Source organism: Aureobasidium subglaciale (assembly GCF_000721755.1).
Source record: "Aureobasidium subglaciale EXF-2481 unplaced genomic scaffold scaffold_15, whole genome shotgun sequence".
NCBI lineage: Eukaryota > Fungi > Ascomycota > Dothideomycetes > Dothideales > Saccotheciaceae > Aureobasidium > Aureobasidium subglaciale.
In genome coordinates, this window is record NW_013566980.1 from 463,615 (window position 1) to 477,493 (window position 13,879).

Below are 13,879 nucleotides of genomic sequence, written 5' to 3' on the forward strand. Positions count from 1 at the left end.
TCTGCGAACCACAAGTCAACATCTTAGTAACTTGGTGAAAGACGCACGTGTTGACAGAACTATCACGCTCGGTAGACTCATTATCCGGTGAACAAAAGATGAAAAGCCTTGAGTTGATTTTACTTCAATGCTGCAATAGAACCGATCCCAGGTTCACTCTTGTTCGACCAGCAGATTCTACCATGACAAGTTCGAGGTTGAGGCTGTAAGCCCTTGACTGTGTTGCACGTATTTGGTGTGGACCGATAGGCAATCATCCACACGCTCAGACCAAGGGTACATGTAATGCTGTACCCAGTATGCAGGTTTCTGCCGTCAAAGGAAGCCGCAAGCCGACTGGCGGAAATTGACATATCTCCTTATCCGACACAAAGAGTCCCAGACGATGTATCACTACGAAATTGGCGACAAGTATGCACAAACGCTTTGTGTAAGAAAGTGCCAAAAGAGAAGTGGCTCTCAATCAAGCTTTTTCAGTGAGGATGTTCTAGGTTACAGCAACTCCGTCACGGATGTTGCACACATGCGCTGGACAACGCCTCCTGTATTTTCGTTTTTCCAACTTCGCACTGACACGCTCTTTCGATCTCGAACTGAAGTGAGCCCTCGGTGTTCTTAGTCGAATATCCAAACCTTAAGCTGATTTGGTTGTTTTAGTAGAGTAGATGGATGCACACTCGAGCGATCGATCATATTGAAGCTAAATGCTCGCGGCTTGTCACCAGACTAAAACTATTGATATTTGTGCTCATGGGTAGCACAGCTGATTCTCAAGCCGTTTTGAAACAGACATGTGAGCTCGAGCGCTGATATCTGGGGTGGAATCGTGGCTTTCACTCTACTGAGTGATGATCGCCGGGGGTATGCACGTAGCCGTTCCGAAGCGATATACTGTTTGTCCACTGTCAAGAAACACTTCCAGTAAGGCAGGTTGTTTGCGAGTGGGCATGATTGACGACATGTGGGATCATCGCCTTCGACAGTCGGGCTACATGGGCGATTCGCTTACCTCATATTGGTGTACATATTGGCTACACGTGAAGCCAAGCCCGGGATTCGTCGGCTCCGACCTCTGCATGCTCGAAAATAGACGAATCACATGCGACAGCTGGCTTGCGTTCGCGAGCCGTTTGGACTGGTTTTGATGGCGGTCACACTCAGCTTTTGGGAGAAGGTGCAAGATCGGCAAGCTGTATTAGCGTTTATGTTTCGTATTGAGTGTATACACGAGTCTCGTACTGGGAGGAGTGTTGAGACACATACCACTCTTCCGTGACTACCTTTCATATATGGTGCGCAGGTGTAGTATAAGATACTTGCAGAAGCCATCTGCGGCTGATTATTGATTTTGATTTTTGTTTTGCCGTTTAATCCTGACAGCTGGTATCCAAAGTGTTGAGATTTTGGAGTCAGACGGATGGACAAGGTAGATATGTACGGTGCCTCCAATCAATAGCGATCTGACTGATCATATTTCCCCCCACGAGGATGAGTTCGGTCGACCAAGAGCGGACCGTGGTTTATAGTGTCAATGAACAGAAGGGCAGCCGGAGATTTTGGCATGCTCCAATGTAGGTATTCGCTAAAGACGCGGCAGAGTCAGAACAAGGACCGCCTCTTGGTATACTAGATTTCGTCACTCGTATGGCTATATAGAGGCATTTTAGTCTTCCGAGATGAGGGTCAATCCCAATTACTCTCTGCGCAGAAGTATCCAAGCTGAGAATTGGTCGTGTCTGCTCACATGCTTCGGGATCTGTGTTAGCTTGGAGAGGAGAAGTTGCTAACGGAATGGAAGCAGGAGGTGAAGTTGACGACGGACAGAGTTCAGGTCGGCTGGGGAGCGGAGAGGAACGGGCTCGTGCCAAGACGCGGATGCTGTAGATTTGCAACCTCTGGCAAGCGCGTGTCGGGCAGTCGAGCGAGAGCAAACCACGCACCCTCACCTCTCCATCCCACCCTCGCCCTTTGCTGTTGCGCCGCGTCTTCATCATGTCTTTCTCGGCGTCCCGTATGCTCCTGCGCACCCCTCAGATTGGCCGCATTGCCGTGCGCCACGCCTCGACGACATCCGAAGCAGCCAATGCTGTCTCCAAAGCCGCGTCCAAGGCCACAAGCCAGGCTTCGCAAGGTCTCTCAAAAGTCGAGTCGTCGGCCGAGTCCGGCATCTCAAAGGCTGCCGGAGCTGCCGGCAGCGCTCTGAACAGCATTGGCGGCCGCACCGGACAGGTCATCAGCTTCGTTCAGTGTACGTGACGGTGTCGCATGCCCGTTCCATGCATTTCCGCTGACTCGTTTGCGCTCTGCAGCCATGGTCCCTCCCACTGTCTACTACGGCAAGGTTGGCCTTGAGCTCGCCAAGCTCATCGCCCGCGGCCAGAAGATGAGCCCCCCGTATGTCTCAATCGACTATCCGTCCCATGGAGCCCCCTACTGACCCGCCTTGCAGTAACGTCCAGACTTTCCAGACTTACGGCCAGAACCTGATGAGCGCCGTCAAGAACCCCAGCGCCAACACCCCGTCAAACCCCTTCCAGGCCGTGCGTAACATTGGCACCTCTCAGCTCGTCACTGCTGGTGTTGTGGTGGCCGAGATCATTGGCTTCTTCACCGTCGGCGAGATGATCGGACGCATGAAGCTCATTGGTTACCACTCAAGCTCTCACGACGAGCACCACTAAGCTTGGGACGAAAAACGCTACACGATACCGAGGTGGAGGAAGCTGGACGAGGGAGAGGCTTGGTTGGCGATGGTCGCCTTGGCCGAGGCACCGAGGGGCGGACACTGCAGAAGCATTGCAATGCACATATATGGGAGCGACATGAGCCTGTCTCTCAGCCGTGTACAACAGCCTAGATCGCCATTTTTCTTTCTTTCAGGACTTTTTAAAAGCCTGCTTAAGCATGCTCTTATGTTTTTTTACATCAAGTCCCCGGAACCGTCGAAGCGGCTTGACCGACATTGTAAGCACGCACTTGTCCCATGCTTTATTCAGCTGTCCTATTCCCGCTTCTGTGTCTCTCCTTTTATATATGTATTGTGGATCGCATCAGCTATGTGTGATGCCTTCCAAGAATCACGCCCTATAAACAACTGTTATGTTCGTTGTCAATATCCGTCGAATCTGCAGCTGTCAAAATGAACAATGTTCTCGAAACGGCACCGATCATGATTGAGGGTACCATGAGCCCGCTCTCCATCGAAGACACAGAACTATGCAAGGAGCAGTGCATTTCGACAGCCCCTTGAAGTGCTGGCAACGAGATAATGTTGTAATGGTATCGCAAGAGGCAAGCGAAACATGCAGCTCGATCGGACAGGGTTGTGGCACTGTCACGAGCAAAGCTTGGCTTCCGCAGCGGCCAAAATTTCCAGGTCATGGCAATAACTTTTTCCTTCGATACGCCTGTCTATAGACAAGACACACAACAAAAAGTCAACATGGATCCCTTACGGCTACTGACCAGATCAACCAAATTCGCGAAGAAGGGCTCCTCAAGTGGCACACAGATCCACACACCATCGTCTGGACCAGCATTAAATCCGCAACTTTTCGATCATGCCAACGAGGCGCAAGGAGCGCAACGTAAGCGCAAGAGAGGAAGCGAGACAGTGACGACCGGTCTGGACTTCTTTGGTGGCGGCGCTTCGGCCAAGGAGAGGAGTGCTGAGCAGAAAGAGCAGCATGACGATGACGAGAAAGCCGGAGAACTGCATCAACATATGGCACAAGCGCCCGTCGCCTTGAGCGCCGACGAGTGTAAACAGATACTCGGACGACACAAGGTCAAGGTCACGCTGTTCCAGAGGGGGAGTGACGAGCCTGTAAAGAAGAAGAAGAAGGACCAGAAGAAGACGGCACCTCAGACCTCTGGCCGCCAGGACCAGGCCACAGTGCTGTATCCGGAACCCGTCAGCCATTTCGACAACCTGGGACCCAGATACCGCATCTCAAAGGCACTTCTACGCAACATCAAGGACAACGGATACACCACGACGACCGAAGTCCAGCTCGGCGCATTACCACTCCTGCTTGGCTCCCGTGCTGATGTGCTCACACAGGGTGCAGTCAAGACCGACGAAGAAGCATCTGTGCTGGACGTTGATCTCTTGAGCATCGCTCCGACGGGCAGTGGAAAGACTCTGGCCTTTATGATACCGCTCATCCATGCTCTGGTGCTCTCACGCCGCTCTCAGACCATCTCCGGCCCGCAGGCCATCATACTCGCCCCTACTAAAGAACTCGCTAGTCAGATCGCCAACGAGGGCAGGAAGCTGGCTTTGAACACTGCTATACGTATCACTAATGTGCGCAAGGGTATGCACATCGACTCGGACCAATCTTCCGATCAGGACGCCTCGTCGAAGGACGTACCCCCTGTAAAGGCTGACATACTCGTCTCAACCCCGGCTGCCTTGAGGAACGCCATAGGAGACGTACGGACCTCTTCACGCGCCTTGTCCCAAATTCGCTTCCTGGTTCTGGACGAGGCCGATGTCCTTTTGGACCCCTTGTTTCGAGATCAGACGCTGGCTGTGTGGAATGCTTTGTCCAATCCCGACCTCCGTCTAGGTTTCTGGTCTGCCACCATGGGTTCCAGCATCGAAGAGCTTGTCAAGGCCACCATTAAGAGTCGTGCCGAGAAGCTGTCAGGAATTGGTCCTAGTCCCGTTCAAATCGCACCATTTGTACGCCTTGTTGTTGGCCTCAAAGACTCTGCAGTGCCGAATGTTGACCATCGTCTCATCTACGCTGCCACCGAGCAAGGGAAACTCATGGCTTTACGTCAGCTACTACATCCGACCTCCACCGGTCTTGACAAGCAACCTGTCGTACGAGCACCGTTCCTCATCTTCACACAGACTATAGAGAGAGCAGTTGCCCTACATTCCGAACTTCTATACGATATTCCCGCTGAAGCTGGCGGGATCTCGCGTATTTCTGTTTTGCATTCAGATCTCTCGGACACTGCACGCGACCATGTCATGACACGCTTCCGCAAGGGTGAGGTCTGGATTCTGATCACTACCGATCTTTTGTCGCGTGGCGTCGATTTCCGCGGTATCAACGCTGTGGTCAATTACGATGCACCGACATCCGCCGCCGCCTATGTCCATCGTGTTGGCCGTACAGGTCGTGCTGGTAGGGAGGGCGGAGTAGCCCTGACTTATTACACAGACGACGATGTGTCATCCATCAAGACGGTCGCCAATATTATCGTCGCGAGCCAAAAGCAAAGAGGAGAAGCAGGTGGTACAACAAACATCCAACAATGGTTGCTGGATGCGCTACCAACGCCCAGTAAGCGCGACAAGCAGCAACTCAAGAAACGCGGCATCGAGACTAGAAGATCTGCTTCTGGCAAAGACACAAAGACCGGCAAGCCCAAGGCGCGTATCAGTACCAAAAGTGGGTATATCCGAAAGATGGAGAATAACAGAAAGGGTGCTGTCGCAGCGAGTCAAAACCCACAAGAATCAGGCGATGCATCAGATTCAGGGGAAAGCTTCGGTGGATTTGAGGAATGAGCGCAACACTTTAGATACCCCTTGCATAGTTTCCACGTGGCGTTGTTTGTTTGAAGTCCATTTCAACCCCGTGGTCACTCTTGTATGATGATACAGAGCGATGGCGAGTTGTAATGCTATACAGTTCTATTCTAAATCAGGAGAGCCATCCAGGAGAGCCAACGTAAGCTCATCTAAGGTCAACATTGCAGCCTAAGCAATTGAGACTATGTTCTACCCTGGGATTGCCACAAGCATGAGTTGTGTTAGTATACAAGGATGCTTCAGCCTCCAAGAACAGTGCTTCTCCCTTCTAGGAATGGTGATTTCTTCTCATTCGGGTCAATGAACTGGCAAAATATACAATATTCTCTACGGAAGAAAACTCAACGGAGACAGATATCTACTGGAAGTTTACAAAAGCGCCACCGTCGACCAATATCTGTGCACCGGACTGTGATTGGTATGTGAGTCCTGTGTATCATATACCTCGGTAGGGGCACACTTACAACGTATGATGAAAGACTTGAAGCAAGAAATACTGCGGGCCCAGCGAGGTCCTGAGCATGTCGTCAGCAAGATATCTTTTGTCATCTTCGACATACATACATGAGGTTGGCCCAATCTGCGAAGTGGTATGCGACCCTCCATGTACTCTTTCTTATCAGGATCCGCCAGATCCTCGTCGTTCAGCTGCGTACGGATAGTTCCCGGTAGCAGAGCATTACAGCGGATATTGTAAGGGCCCAGAGCACAGGCACAGCTCTGCATGAGCGATAGGATTCCCGCCTTGGTGGGTGTGTAATGTGTCTGGCCAGCGCCACCGACCAGAGCGCTGATGGACGAGACACCAATGATACTGCCGCCTTGAGGAGATTGCTCTTTCATTTGGCGAGCAGCAGCTTGAACAGCGAAGAAGGCACCTTCGAGGTTAATGGAAACTGTCGATTTGAGAAGTTCAGGGCTTAGACTGCACAATGTTAGATCAAACAAACCGGTGAATCCTAAACTATCGTTGCAGTAAACGTACCTCAGGAACTCGGCAAACTGACAAACACCAGCGTTGCTCACAAAAACATCTAATCTGCCAAACTCGGACACGGTCTTGGAAACGAGGTCGGTCCCTGTTTCCGGCTTTGCAATATCACCGGGAACAGCAATGAGCTTTGCGCCAGCACCAGCCTCTCTCTTCATACTTTCAAATTGACTGTCTGATTTTGAATCCGGGTAGTGATTGACGGCGACGGCTGCTCCCTGGCGCAGATATTCGAGGGCGATAGCTCGTCCGATGCCTGTCACGGCACCCGTGATTGCGGCGACTTTTCCAGCGAGTATTGAAGTCATTGCGGTTGCTTGTCTATCGTGTTCTGAATAGAGGAGGCTGCGTCAGGGCGAGGACTGCAGTCAAGAAGATGCCAGAGGGCTAGAGGATCCATCTTGATAATAAACATTTCTCGTCTTGGTTCTACCTTCATCGTTGCGGAGCGTCGTGGAGATGGCGGGATGTCATTGCACCGAAAGTCCCGAAGGTGGGGCGACCAGTTGGTAGAAACCTCTCCGACTGCCAAAAGTTGTCACTCACGCTCTCTCTTGATTATTGAAGCAGAGCTACGGGAAGACCCAACGAGCTGTAGAAAGGCACATTCATTTTCTAGATCGAGGGAGCTCACGAAGAGAGCTAACGAGAAGAAGGCTATCAGGTTATCCCGAATTTGCTGCTCTCTTGTATGTCGTGAGAAGGTAGACTGTAGTAAAATGAGCCGTCAAAAGGTACAATCGTTTTCAAGATGATGAGAGCTGCTGGTGAGAGACATAGCTTCTTGTATCTTCAAGAGGATGTGTACGACTAGTATGGGGGGCTGTAAAAAGACACAATGTAATTCAGGGTCCAAGCTCTGCCTGCCGAGAGCATAGAGCATCAGAATCTCTTGTTTTAAATGGAGCTCGGTATACGTTACTTCAATTCACGGAGAGCATTATGCCTCAAGACAGCTACTGTTGTGACAGTATCTGCACGCGGGGAGGGTTGCAAATGAGAAGAGATGAATTCGGACTCGGACAAATTCGAGCACGAGGTCCAGGGGCTGCATGGAATCGTGGTTGATCAGGAGACTCTAATTAGTTTGAGCATAGGGACGCAGCGCGAGACAGGAGGGACAAAGTAGAAGACATTTATTCAGAATGGATAGGCCGCTCGCTGTGCGGTAGCAGGACTATGATGTGCAACTCCGTAACGCCGTGGTATCTCATGTTTGAATGGAGAAAAAGGAAGTGCAAGCCGCTGTAGTTTGGGTAGAGTGTGTGTGCGGTGTGGAGTCAGGACTCAGAAAGCGTCCAGAGTCATGCTGTTGCTCACGTCTGTGTTTTCGACCATCTTCTTGAACTCGTCGAAGCTGATCTTGCCATCGCGGTCGAGATCGGCCTCCATGATGGTCTTGTCGACGATTTGTTGCAGCTGTTGATCCTTGAGATTGCTTCCGACCATCATCTTGAGAACGATGAAGAGCTCGCCGTTGCTGATGTAGCCGTCGCGGTCAATGTCGTAGACCTTGAAGGCGAAACGCAACTTTTCCTCCTTGTTTCCTTTTGAACTGAAGGCGCTGAGGCCCGAAACGAACTCCTGAAAGTCGACGTCACCGCCGCCGTCCTCGTCGAAAATGGCAATCATACGTGTGGCGAGAGGGTTGGAAGAAACTTGAGGGAGGGAGAGGAACTCGTCGCGTTCAATGGTACCAGAGTTGTCTTTGTCGAGCTTCATGAAACGCTTGCGCAGGCGGTCAACTTCATCGCGGTCGACTGTTCAAGAGGGCTGGTCAGTACGGCTTGAGGGAAGGGAAGGCGTGAGGAAGAGGCAAAACACACAGTTGCTGCCCTGAACCAGGTTCTCGAGCATTTGAGAGTTTGCGTTGCCCATGCTTGCGTTGGCTACGAGGGCGTGGGATGTGCTGTGGGTTTGGGATTGGGAAGATGACGGCGCTTGCTGGCTCCTCGCTCCTGCCTGCTCGAGCGTCGTCTTTGGTCTTTGGCTCTCTCCGCGACGTCTCGCCCGCTCTGCCACCTGCGCTCGCACCTTCTACTGCAACTCCACCTGCGCTCGCACCTCCTCACTCCACCTCGCTCCCTCACCCACACAAGACGGCACAACGCGCTCGCCATGGCCGACGACGCCGTTCTCCAGCTCGCAGAGACGATCCAAACTGCCTCAATCAACAGACACCCGTCGCCCGCTCACGATGCCAATCCGTCGACGGCCGCCTCGACCAAGCAGCCCGTGCGCCTCGACCACCACCCTGATCTCGACACCCTGCCCGACGACCATGACGAGATCCCTTTGTCTGTCCTGAGACCCACGCCGCGCAGCAAACAGTTCCCTCCGCTCCCCGACCTGCGCTTCGAACAGAGCTACCTCGCCAGCATCCAGAATGCCACTTCTTGGCACATGGTCGCATGGATCACTTTCAGAGACCAACTGTTCATGCCCTTGACCCAAGGCCTGCTCTGGACCTTGGTCCTCGCCGGCTGGAGGAACTGGAACACAGTACACAACACGTCGTCTAAATTCTCGGGCTCCAGCATCGGCGCGCGTCTGAGAAGGTGGTGGTGGAAGACCAACAATTGGAACATTCCCCGCGCCTCTTTGCGTGACCAAAGGCTCGCTGGCCAAGTTCAAGAGGTATTTAGCACTCCCCAAGCCCGCCAAACAATGCTGAATCCGTGTCAAAGTTCATGCTGACCACCTTGAAGTACTATCAAGCCGAGTTCAGCGCTGGCGCCGATTGATCCTTCCCATTCCCCCGCCGCCGTCAATGTCATCATCTCCGCTGCCCATGACTGGTCAGAAGACGACATGTGTCCGCACACCGTTATCATCAGGCACCCCTTCCACTCTGCACACTTGTGCTTGACACGACAAGGCAGACGTGAAGACGAATCATAATCAGCGTCCCATGGAGCGGATTCCAGTCCACGCCTGTACAAGACACAGGCGTTCAGACATGTCTCGTTGGCTTATGGTTGTCGCCATGTTGTCTTGAATGCTCCAGATGCATGCTTCGTACTCGTTTGCACTGTGATACCTCAGCGACGCGCCGCGCTGGGAGCTGGTGATGCAAGTGTCGAGTCTAAAACCAGCAACCATACGGGTCTTTGGCTGATTATAGTACGGCGCCTCAAGCGCACGCTACATGTTGTATACCCACATAAGTCGATAGACAGAAGCCACCATTCAGAAATTGCCATGATCAGACTCGGCGTCGTAACCGGCAATAATTAGATGCGCAGTGCACATGATATATTGTCGCCTTGCTGACAGCCAATTCGCCGACTTCCGAGAGCTTTCATTTGGTTGAGACACTGGCACTGGGGAACTGCGAGGCTGCAACACGACTGCGGCTCGGTTGAACGTTGGGCAAAGATAAAGTTGGCTGGTAGCTGGAAGCTGGCCGCTGCCGACAAAAAGTCGAAGCGGGGTGTTTCTCTTCACCCCGCTAACCATCTGCCCAAGCCAACCAGGTGCGCAAGCCTTGTCGACATAGTTCAGCATGCACCGTAGACACTCGCCATCTGAGGTGCGCTACTTCGGCCACTAAAACGGCTCGCCATGCCAGGGCAGCGACTGGCACCGCACACCGAACGCCTCGGGCCCACCAGAACTTCAACCGCTCCACCTGCCATGAATTGAACGTCATCAACACTGCACTTTGGTCTCCAGCTCGGCTCTACGCTGCATCGGGCTACCGTTTAATAATAATTGATAAATCTCTGTCACATCCCACGACTGTTTCCTGACTTCTTCACCCATCTTTGCCTTTTGCCTGTTCTATTCTGCACACATTTGTAGATTTTCCATTCCACCATCGAGTAGCTCCGAGACCAGTACTCTCCGCATCCGCAACCATGTCCAACAAGCCAATCTTCGTTGCGACTCACCCTAGAGCATGCTCGACAGCATTCGAGCGAGTCCGTCCCCCATATTGAGCCACAGCCATCGACAAGCACCGACGACTAACCATGTCCACCAGGTCTTCATGACTCAGCGGGACACCCTCCAATGCGTTCATGAACCCTTCGGCGATGCATTTTACTTCGGCCCAGAGAGACTTAGCGACAGATATGAGAAAGACCAGAAGGCACGCACTGAGAGCGGCTTCGAAAACTCGACATACAAGACCATCTTCGACAACATTATGAAAGAGAACGAAGAGGTGTGCATCCCTTTCAGCACGAGGAGGCTGCTCTGCTCTGCTTCCCACTGATCCCAATCCTCCCCCTCGTGTCAACTACCATCCTTCCCTGGCAACTGCCACCACACAAGACCCAATCATCACACTGGAGCAGCTCATGGACCAACAAATACTGTCCCCCCTCACCGAGAGACATTTGCATGCTGCACGCAGCTACACTTTCCCTAGAATCTGTCCTTGTACTCACCAGAATCAGGGCAAACGCATCTTCATCAAGGATATCACTCACTACCTGGCGCCTCCTGACTCCAAGCCGGCGTCCATTGCACCATCTTTGATGAAGGTCAAGCGTGGTGTCGGTACAAGCGAATCCAACGGCGGCAACCCTCTGACAGACATTGTTGGTGATTCTGAGAAGAGCTCTGGCTCATCTGGCGCCGAAAGCTCTCCACCCTATCCCTATGCCACAGAGGCCGAGCCTGGCAACCCCACCGTCGTTCCCACAGACATCTTGAACAAGTTCCATTTCGCCTTCCTCATTCGTCACCCTAAGCACAGTATTCCCAGCTACTGGAGGTGCACCATCCCTCCGCTCGACGCCATCACTGGCTTTTACAACTTCATGCCTTCCGAGGCCGGCTACGACGAGCAGCGCCGCTTGTTCGATTATCTCCGTTCCTGCGGTCAGATTGGTCCCAAGCTTGCAGGCCAGGATTCGGCAGATGGCGAACAAAAGAGCGGAGCTGTAGACATCTGTGTCATCGACGCGGATGATTTGTTGGATAACCCTTCGGCCATCCTTGAGCAGTTCTGCAAGAGCGTTGGTATCGAATACAGCCCCAGCATGTTGAACTGGAATAACGAGGAGGACCACACTCATGCCAAGGAGGCCTTCGAGAAGTGGAGAGGCTTCCATGAGGATGCTATCCACTCGACTGAGCTCAAGCCCAGAACCCACGTATGTCTGCCGCGCTGGTCTTGATGACAAACACTGACAAGTGGCAGAAGAAGGCAGAAAAGAGTGAGGAGCAGCTCTTTGCCGAGTGGTCTGAGAAGTATGGTGAAGATGCTGCCAAGATTATCCAGAAGACTGTCGCAGACAATGTCAAGGACTACGAGCACATGAAGCAGTTCGCTATCAAGGTTTGAGCGGGCCATGCGTAACTTTTCCTTTGGCCCCAATTATCGGCTTTTGTCTATATTCCTATCAAGCGAGACATGGACAAGATCCTCCGCCGCTCACTGTCCGAATTGCTCACGTGATTTGACTCCTCACTTACCCTATGCTGGATCCTGTCACATGCCATGCAAGCGAAGCAGCAGAAGTCACAGTCATATTTTAAATCGAATTCCCCCCCCATGTGGATGGATTGTCGATGGCTTCATGGCTTTCACAGGGAACAAAGGCGGGGGTACGTGTACCTACACTTGCCTACCCCCGACTCTATCTCATCCGCACGTGTCAGCTCTCTCAAAAGCTGCGAAAATGCATCATCATTTCGAGGTTTGTGTGTCGTCTATCGAGAGAGGTTTTTCCAACATCTCTCAATCACTGTTGCATTAGTTGTTGACGTCCTTATGCGTATTCGAAACTACCAAATCTAGCTATGTATGGAGCCTGTGGTTCCATCCCAGTGACGTTGGTCTCAGCCACCAGATAATGAACAAGCAGATTGAGTCGTCTATCGTATTTCTCAATATGGATTTTGTACAGTTTCGGCCTGCTTGCAAGCTTCCACGGGACGTTCGCCGTTTAGGCAGCTTTCGAGAACAGCTCTAATCCTCTTTACGGCTTCAACCATGATGTCCTCATCGATCCAGCTGAAGGTCAATCTTATCGAATGCTCAAACTTGACGCTGTTGTCGCCAGGAACTTCGAAGATGTTTCCTGGTGCAACGATGACTTGGGCTTCTTCCTGGCATCTCTTCGCAAAATCTACCGCCTTGACCGTATCAGGTAATGTCATCCACAAAAAGTAGCCTCCCATCACACGCCGATTGGACTGCGGCAGCGTGACTCCAAGGGGCCAAAGGTAGTCCTCGATAGCGGAGACCAGTGTCTTGTGACGCGCAGCGTACGCTGGTTGCAAGGTCTCGAAGATGTGTCTGGACAGTGTCCCCTCCTTGACCAAGATGTCCATGTAGGTGGACGTGAGTTGGGACGGGGCTCCTCCACTGCAAGAGGTGCCAGCTTGCGAAACACCATGTGCGAACTTGGCCGATCCCTCGGCCCAGCCAACGCGTATACCCGGTCCACAGATCTTGCTGAAGCTTCCACTGCTAGTCGCATTACCGAAACCATCGGCTCCAGCCCGGTCGGATCCTCCGTCCAAGAAGCGGTCGATATCGACTAGACGAGGAAAAAGAGCCTTCGTGAGACTAGAGGGCTTACTAGAGTCTGCGGGCCATTGTAAGAAGTCATAGACGTCGTCCGAGACAATCAAGGCATCGAACTCCCGAGCTAGCTTTACGAGCTCGATCCTGCGGTGTAAAGGCATGGTGCGAGAAGAAGGGTTGGAGAAGGTAGGTACGCAGTAGATGACGTGGCGGTAGTACTTTGCGTAAGGTCTCGAGGGTTTGTACGTCTGCATGAGTCAACAAAGGTGATATAGATAGCGTAGACCAGTCACTTACGGTAGCCTCGTGTCGGGGACAGCACTTCTCGCTTTCTTCTAGTACTTTGCGCAGGCGAACAGTGTCCAGGCCATCGTCGTCTTCAGGCACCGCTCTCATCTTGCCCGAGAAAGCATTGTCTTCGAAGATCCTGAAAGCTAGCATGTATGCTGGTGCAGCAAAAATGACGTCTTTGGTGTAGACTGGGTCGGTGAAGACCTGAAGAAGACAGCCCAAGTTCTGAGATGCTCCGCCTGTGATTGTTATCCTCTCTCTCACAATTGGCTGCTCTGGTTGATAGAACGCCGTAAGCCAGTCTCCAAGAGTATCTCTCAGAGGGGCATAGCCCTCATCGGGCCCATACAGCATGCCGGGAAAAGCGACAGTTGGGTCGGCTAGTGCTGCTTGGGCTGCTCTGCTCAGGTGCTGGGTAGGGAGCAGCGATGTACTAGGCCAACCCCTAATGAGGTTGATTGGTTCCGATACCATGTTCAGATGCTCTCGATATGTTTGGTTATAGGTCGCGTGAAATTGCGCAGTCGATTAAGAAGGAAAAGCCGACTTCAATGACTGA

General features: G+C 52.3%; 7 protein-coding genes across 7 annotated transcripts; 4 read left to right on the forward strand and 3 right to left on the reverse strand.

Annotated features, from left to right (window-relative positions):
- Positions 1 to 1,992: 1,992 nt before the first annotated feature.
- Positions 1,993 to 2,681, forward strand: AUEXF2481DRAFT_30971 (uncharacterized protein; the record flags this gene model as incomplete). Its single annotated transcript, XM_013486840.1, has 3 exons — positions 1,993 to 2,248; positions 2,310 to 2,394; positions 2,450 to 2,681. 3 exons carry the CDS (start codon positions 1,993 to 1,995, stop codon positions 2,679 to 2,681), a joined length of 573 nt encoding a protein of 190 aa, XP_013342294.1.
- A 761-nt stretch (positions 2,682 to 3,442) lies between these two features.
- AUEXF2481DRAFT_81183 (uncharacterized protein) lies at positions 3,443 to 5,530 on the forward strand (the record flags this gene model as incomplete). The annotated part of the gene is made up of 1 exon (XM_013486930.1): positions 3,443 to 5,530. One exon carries the CDS (start codon positions 3,443 to 3,445, stop codon positions 5,528 to 5,530), a length of 2,088 nt encoding a protein of 695 aa, XP_013342384.1.
- A 393-nt stretch (positions 5,531 to 5,923) lies between these two features.
- On the reverse strand, positions 5,924 to 6,853 carry AUEXF2481DRAFT_67200 (uncharacterized protein; the record flags this gene model as incomplete). The annotated part of the gene is made up of 2 exons (XM_013486923.1): positions 5,924 to 6,479; positions 6,540 to 6,853. The coding sequence occupies 2 exons, from the start codon at positions 6,851 to 6,853 to the stop codon at positions 5,924 to 5,926; spliced, it is 870 nt and encodes a 289-aa protein (XP_013342377.1).
- Positions 6,854 to 7,832: 979 nt separating this feature from the next.
- On the reverse strand, positions 7,833 to 8,423 carry AUEXF2481DRAFT_47488 (uncharacterized protein; the record flags this gene model as incomplete). Its single annotated transcript, XM_013486905.1, has 2 exons — positions 7,833 to 8,305; positions 8,372 to 8,423. The coding sequence occupies 2 exons, from the start codon at positions 8,421 to 8,423 to the stop codon at positions 7,833 to 7,835; spliced, it is 525 nt and encodes a 174-aa protein (XP_013342359.1).
- A 240-nt stretch (positions 8,424 to 8,663) lies between these two features.
- AUEXF2481DRAFT_6472 (uncharacterized protein) lies at positions 8,664 to 9,289 on the forward strand (the record flags this gene model as incomplete). Its single annotated transcript, XM_013486775.1, has 2 exons — positions 8,664 to 9,182; positions 9,254 to 9,289. The coding sequence occupies 2 exons, from the start codon at positions 8,664 to 8,666 to the stop codon at positions 9,287 to 9,289; spliced, it is 555 nt and encodes a 184-aa protein (XP_013342229.1).
- Positions 9,290 to 10,405: 1,116 nt separating this feature from the next.
- AUEXF2481DRAFT_6473 (uncharacterized protein) lies at positions 10,406 to 11,841 on the forward strand (the record flags this gene model as incomplete). Its single annotated transcript, XM_013486776.1, has 4 exons — positions 10,406 to 10,468; positions 10,531 to 10,713; positions 10,949 to 11,650; positions 11,698 to 11,841. The coding sequence occupies 4 exons, from the start codon at positions 10,406 to 10,408 to the stop codon at positions 11,839 to 11,841; spliced, it is 1,092 nt and encodes a 363-aa protein (XP_013342230.1).
- Positions 11,842 to 12,386: 545 nt separating this feature from the next.
- On the reverse strand, positions 12,387 to 13,794 carry AUEXF2481DRAFT_6474 (uncharacterized protein; the record flags this gene model as incomplete). Its single annotated transcript, XM_013486777.1, has 2 exons — positions 12,387 to 13,277; positions 13,327 to 13,794. The coding sequence occupies 2 exons, from the start codon at positions 13,792 to 13,794 to the stop codon at positions 12,387 to 12,389; spliced, it is 1,359 nt and encodes a 452-aa protein (XP_013342231.1).
- Between the last annotated feature and the right edge of the window lie 85 nt (positions 13,795 to 13,879).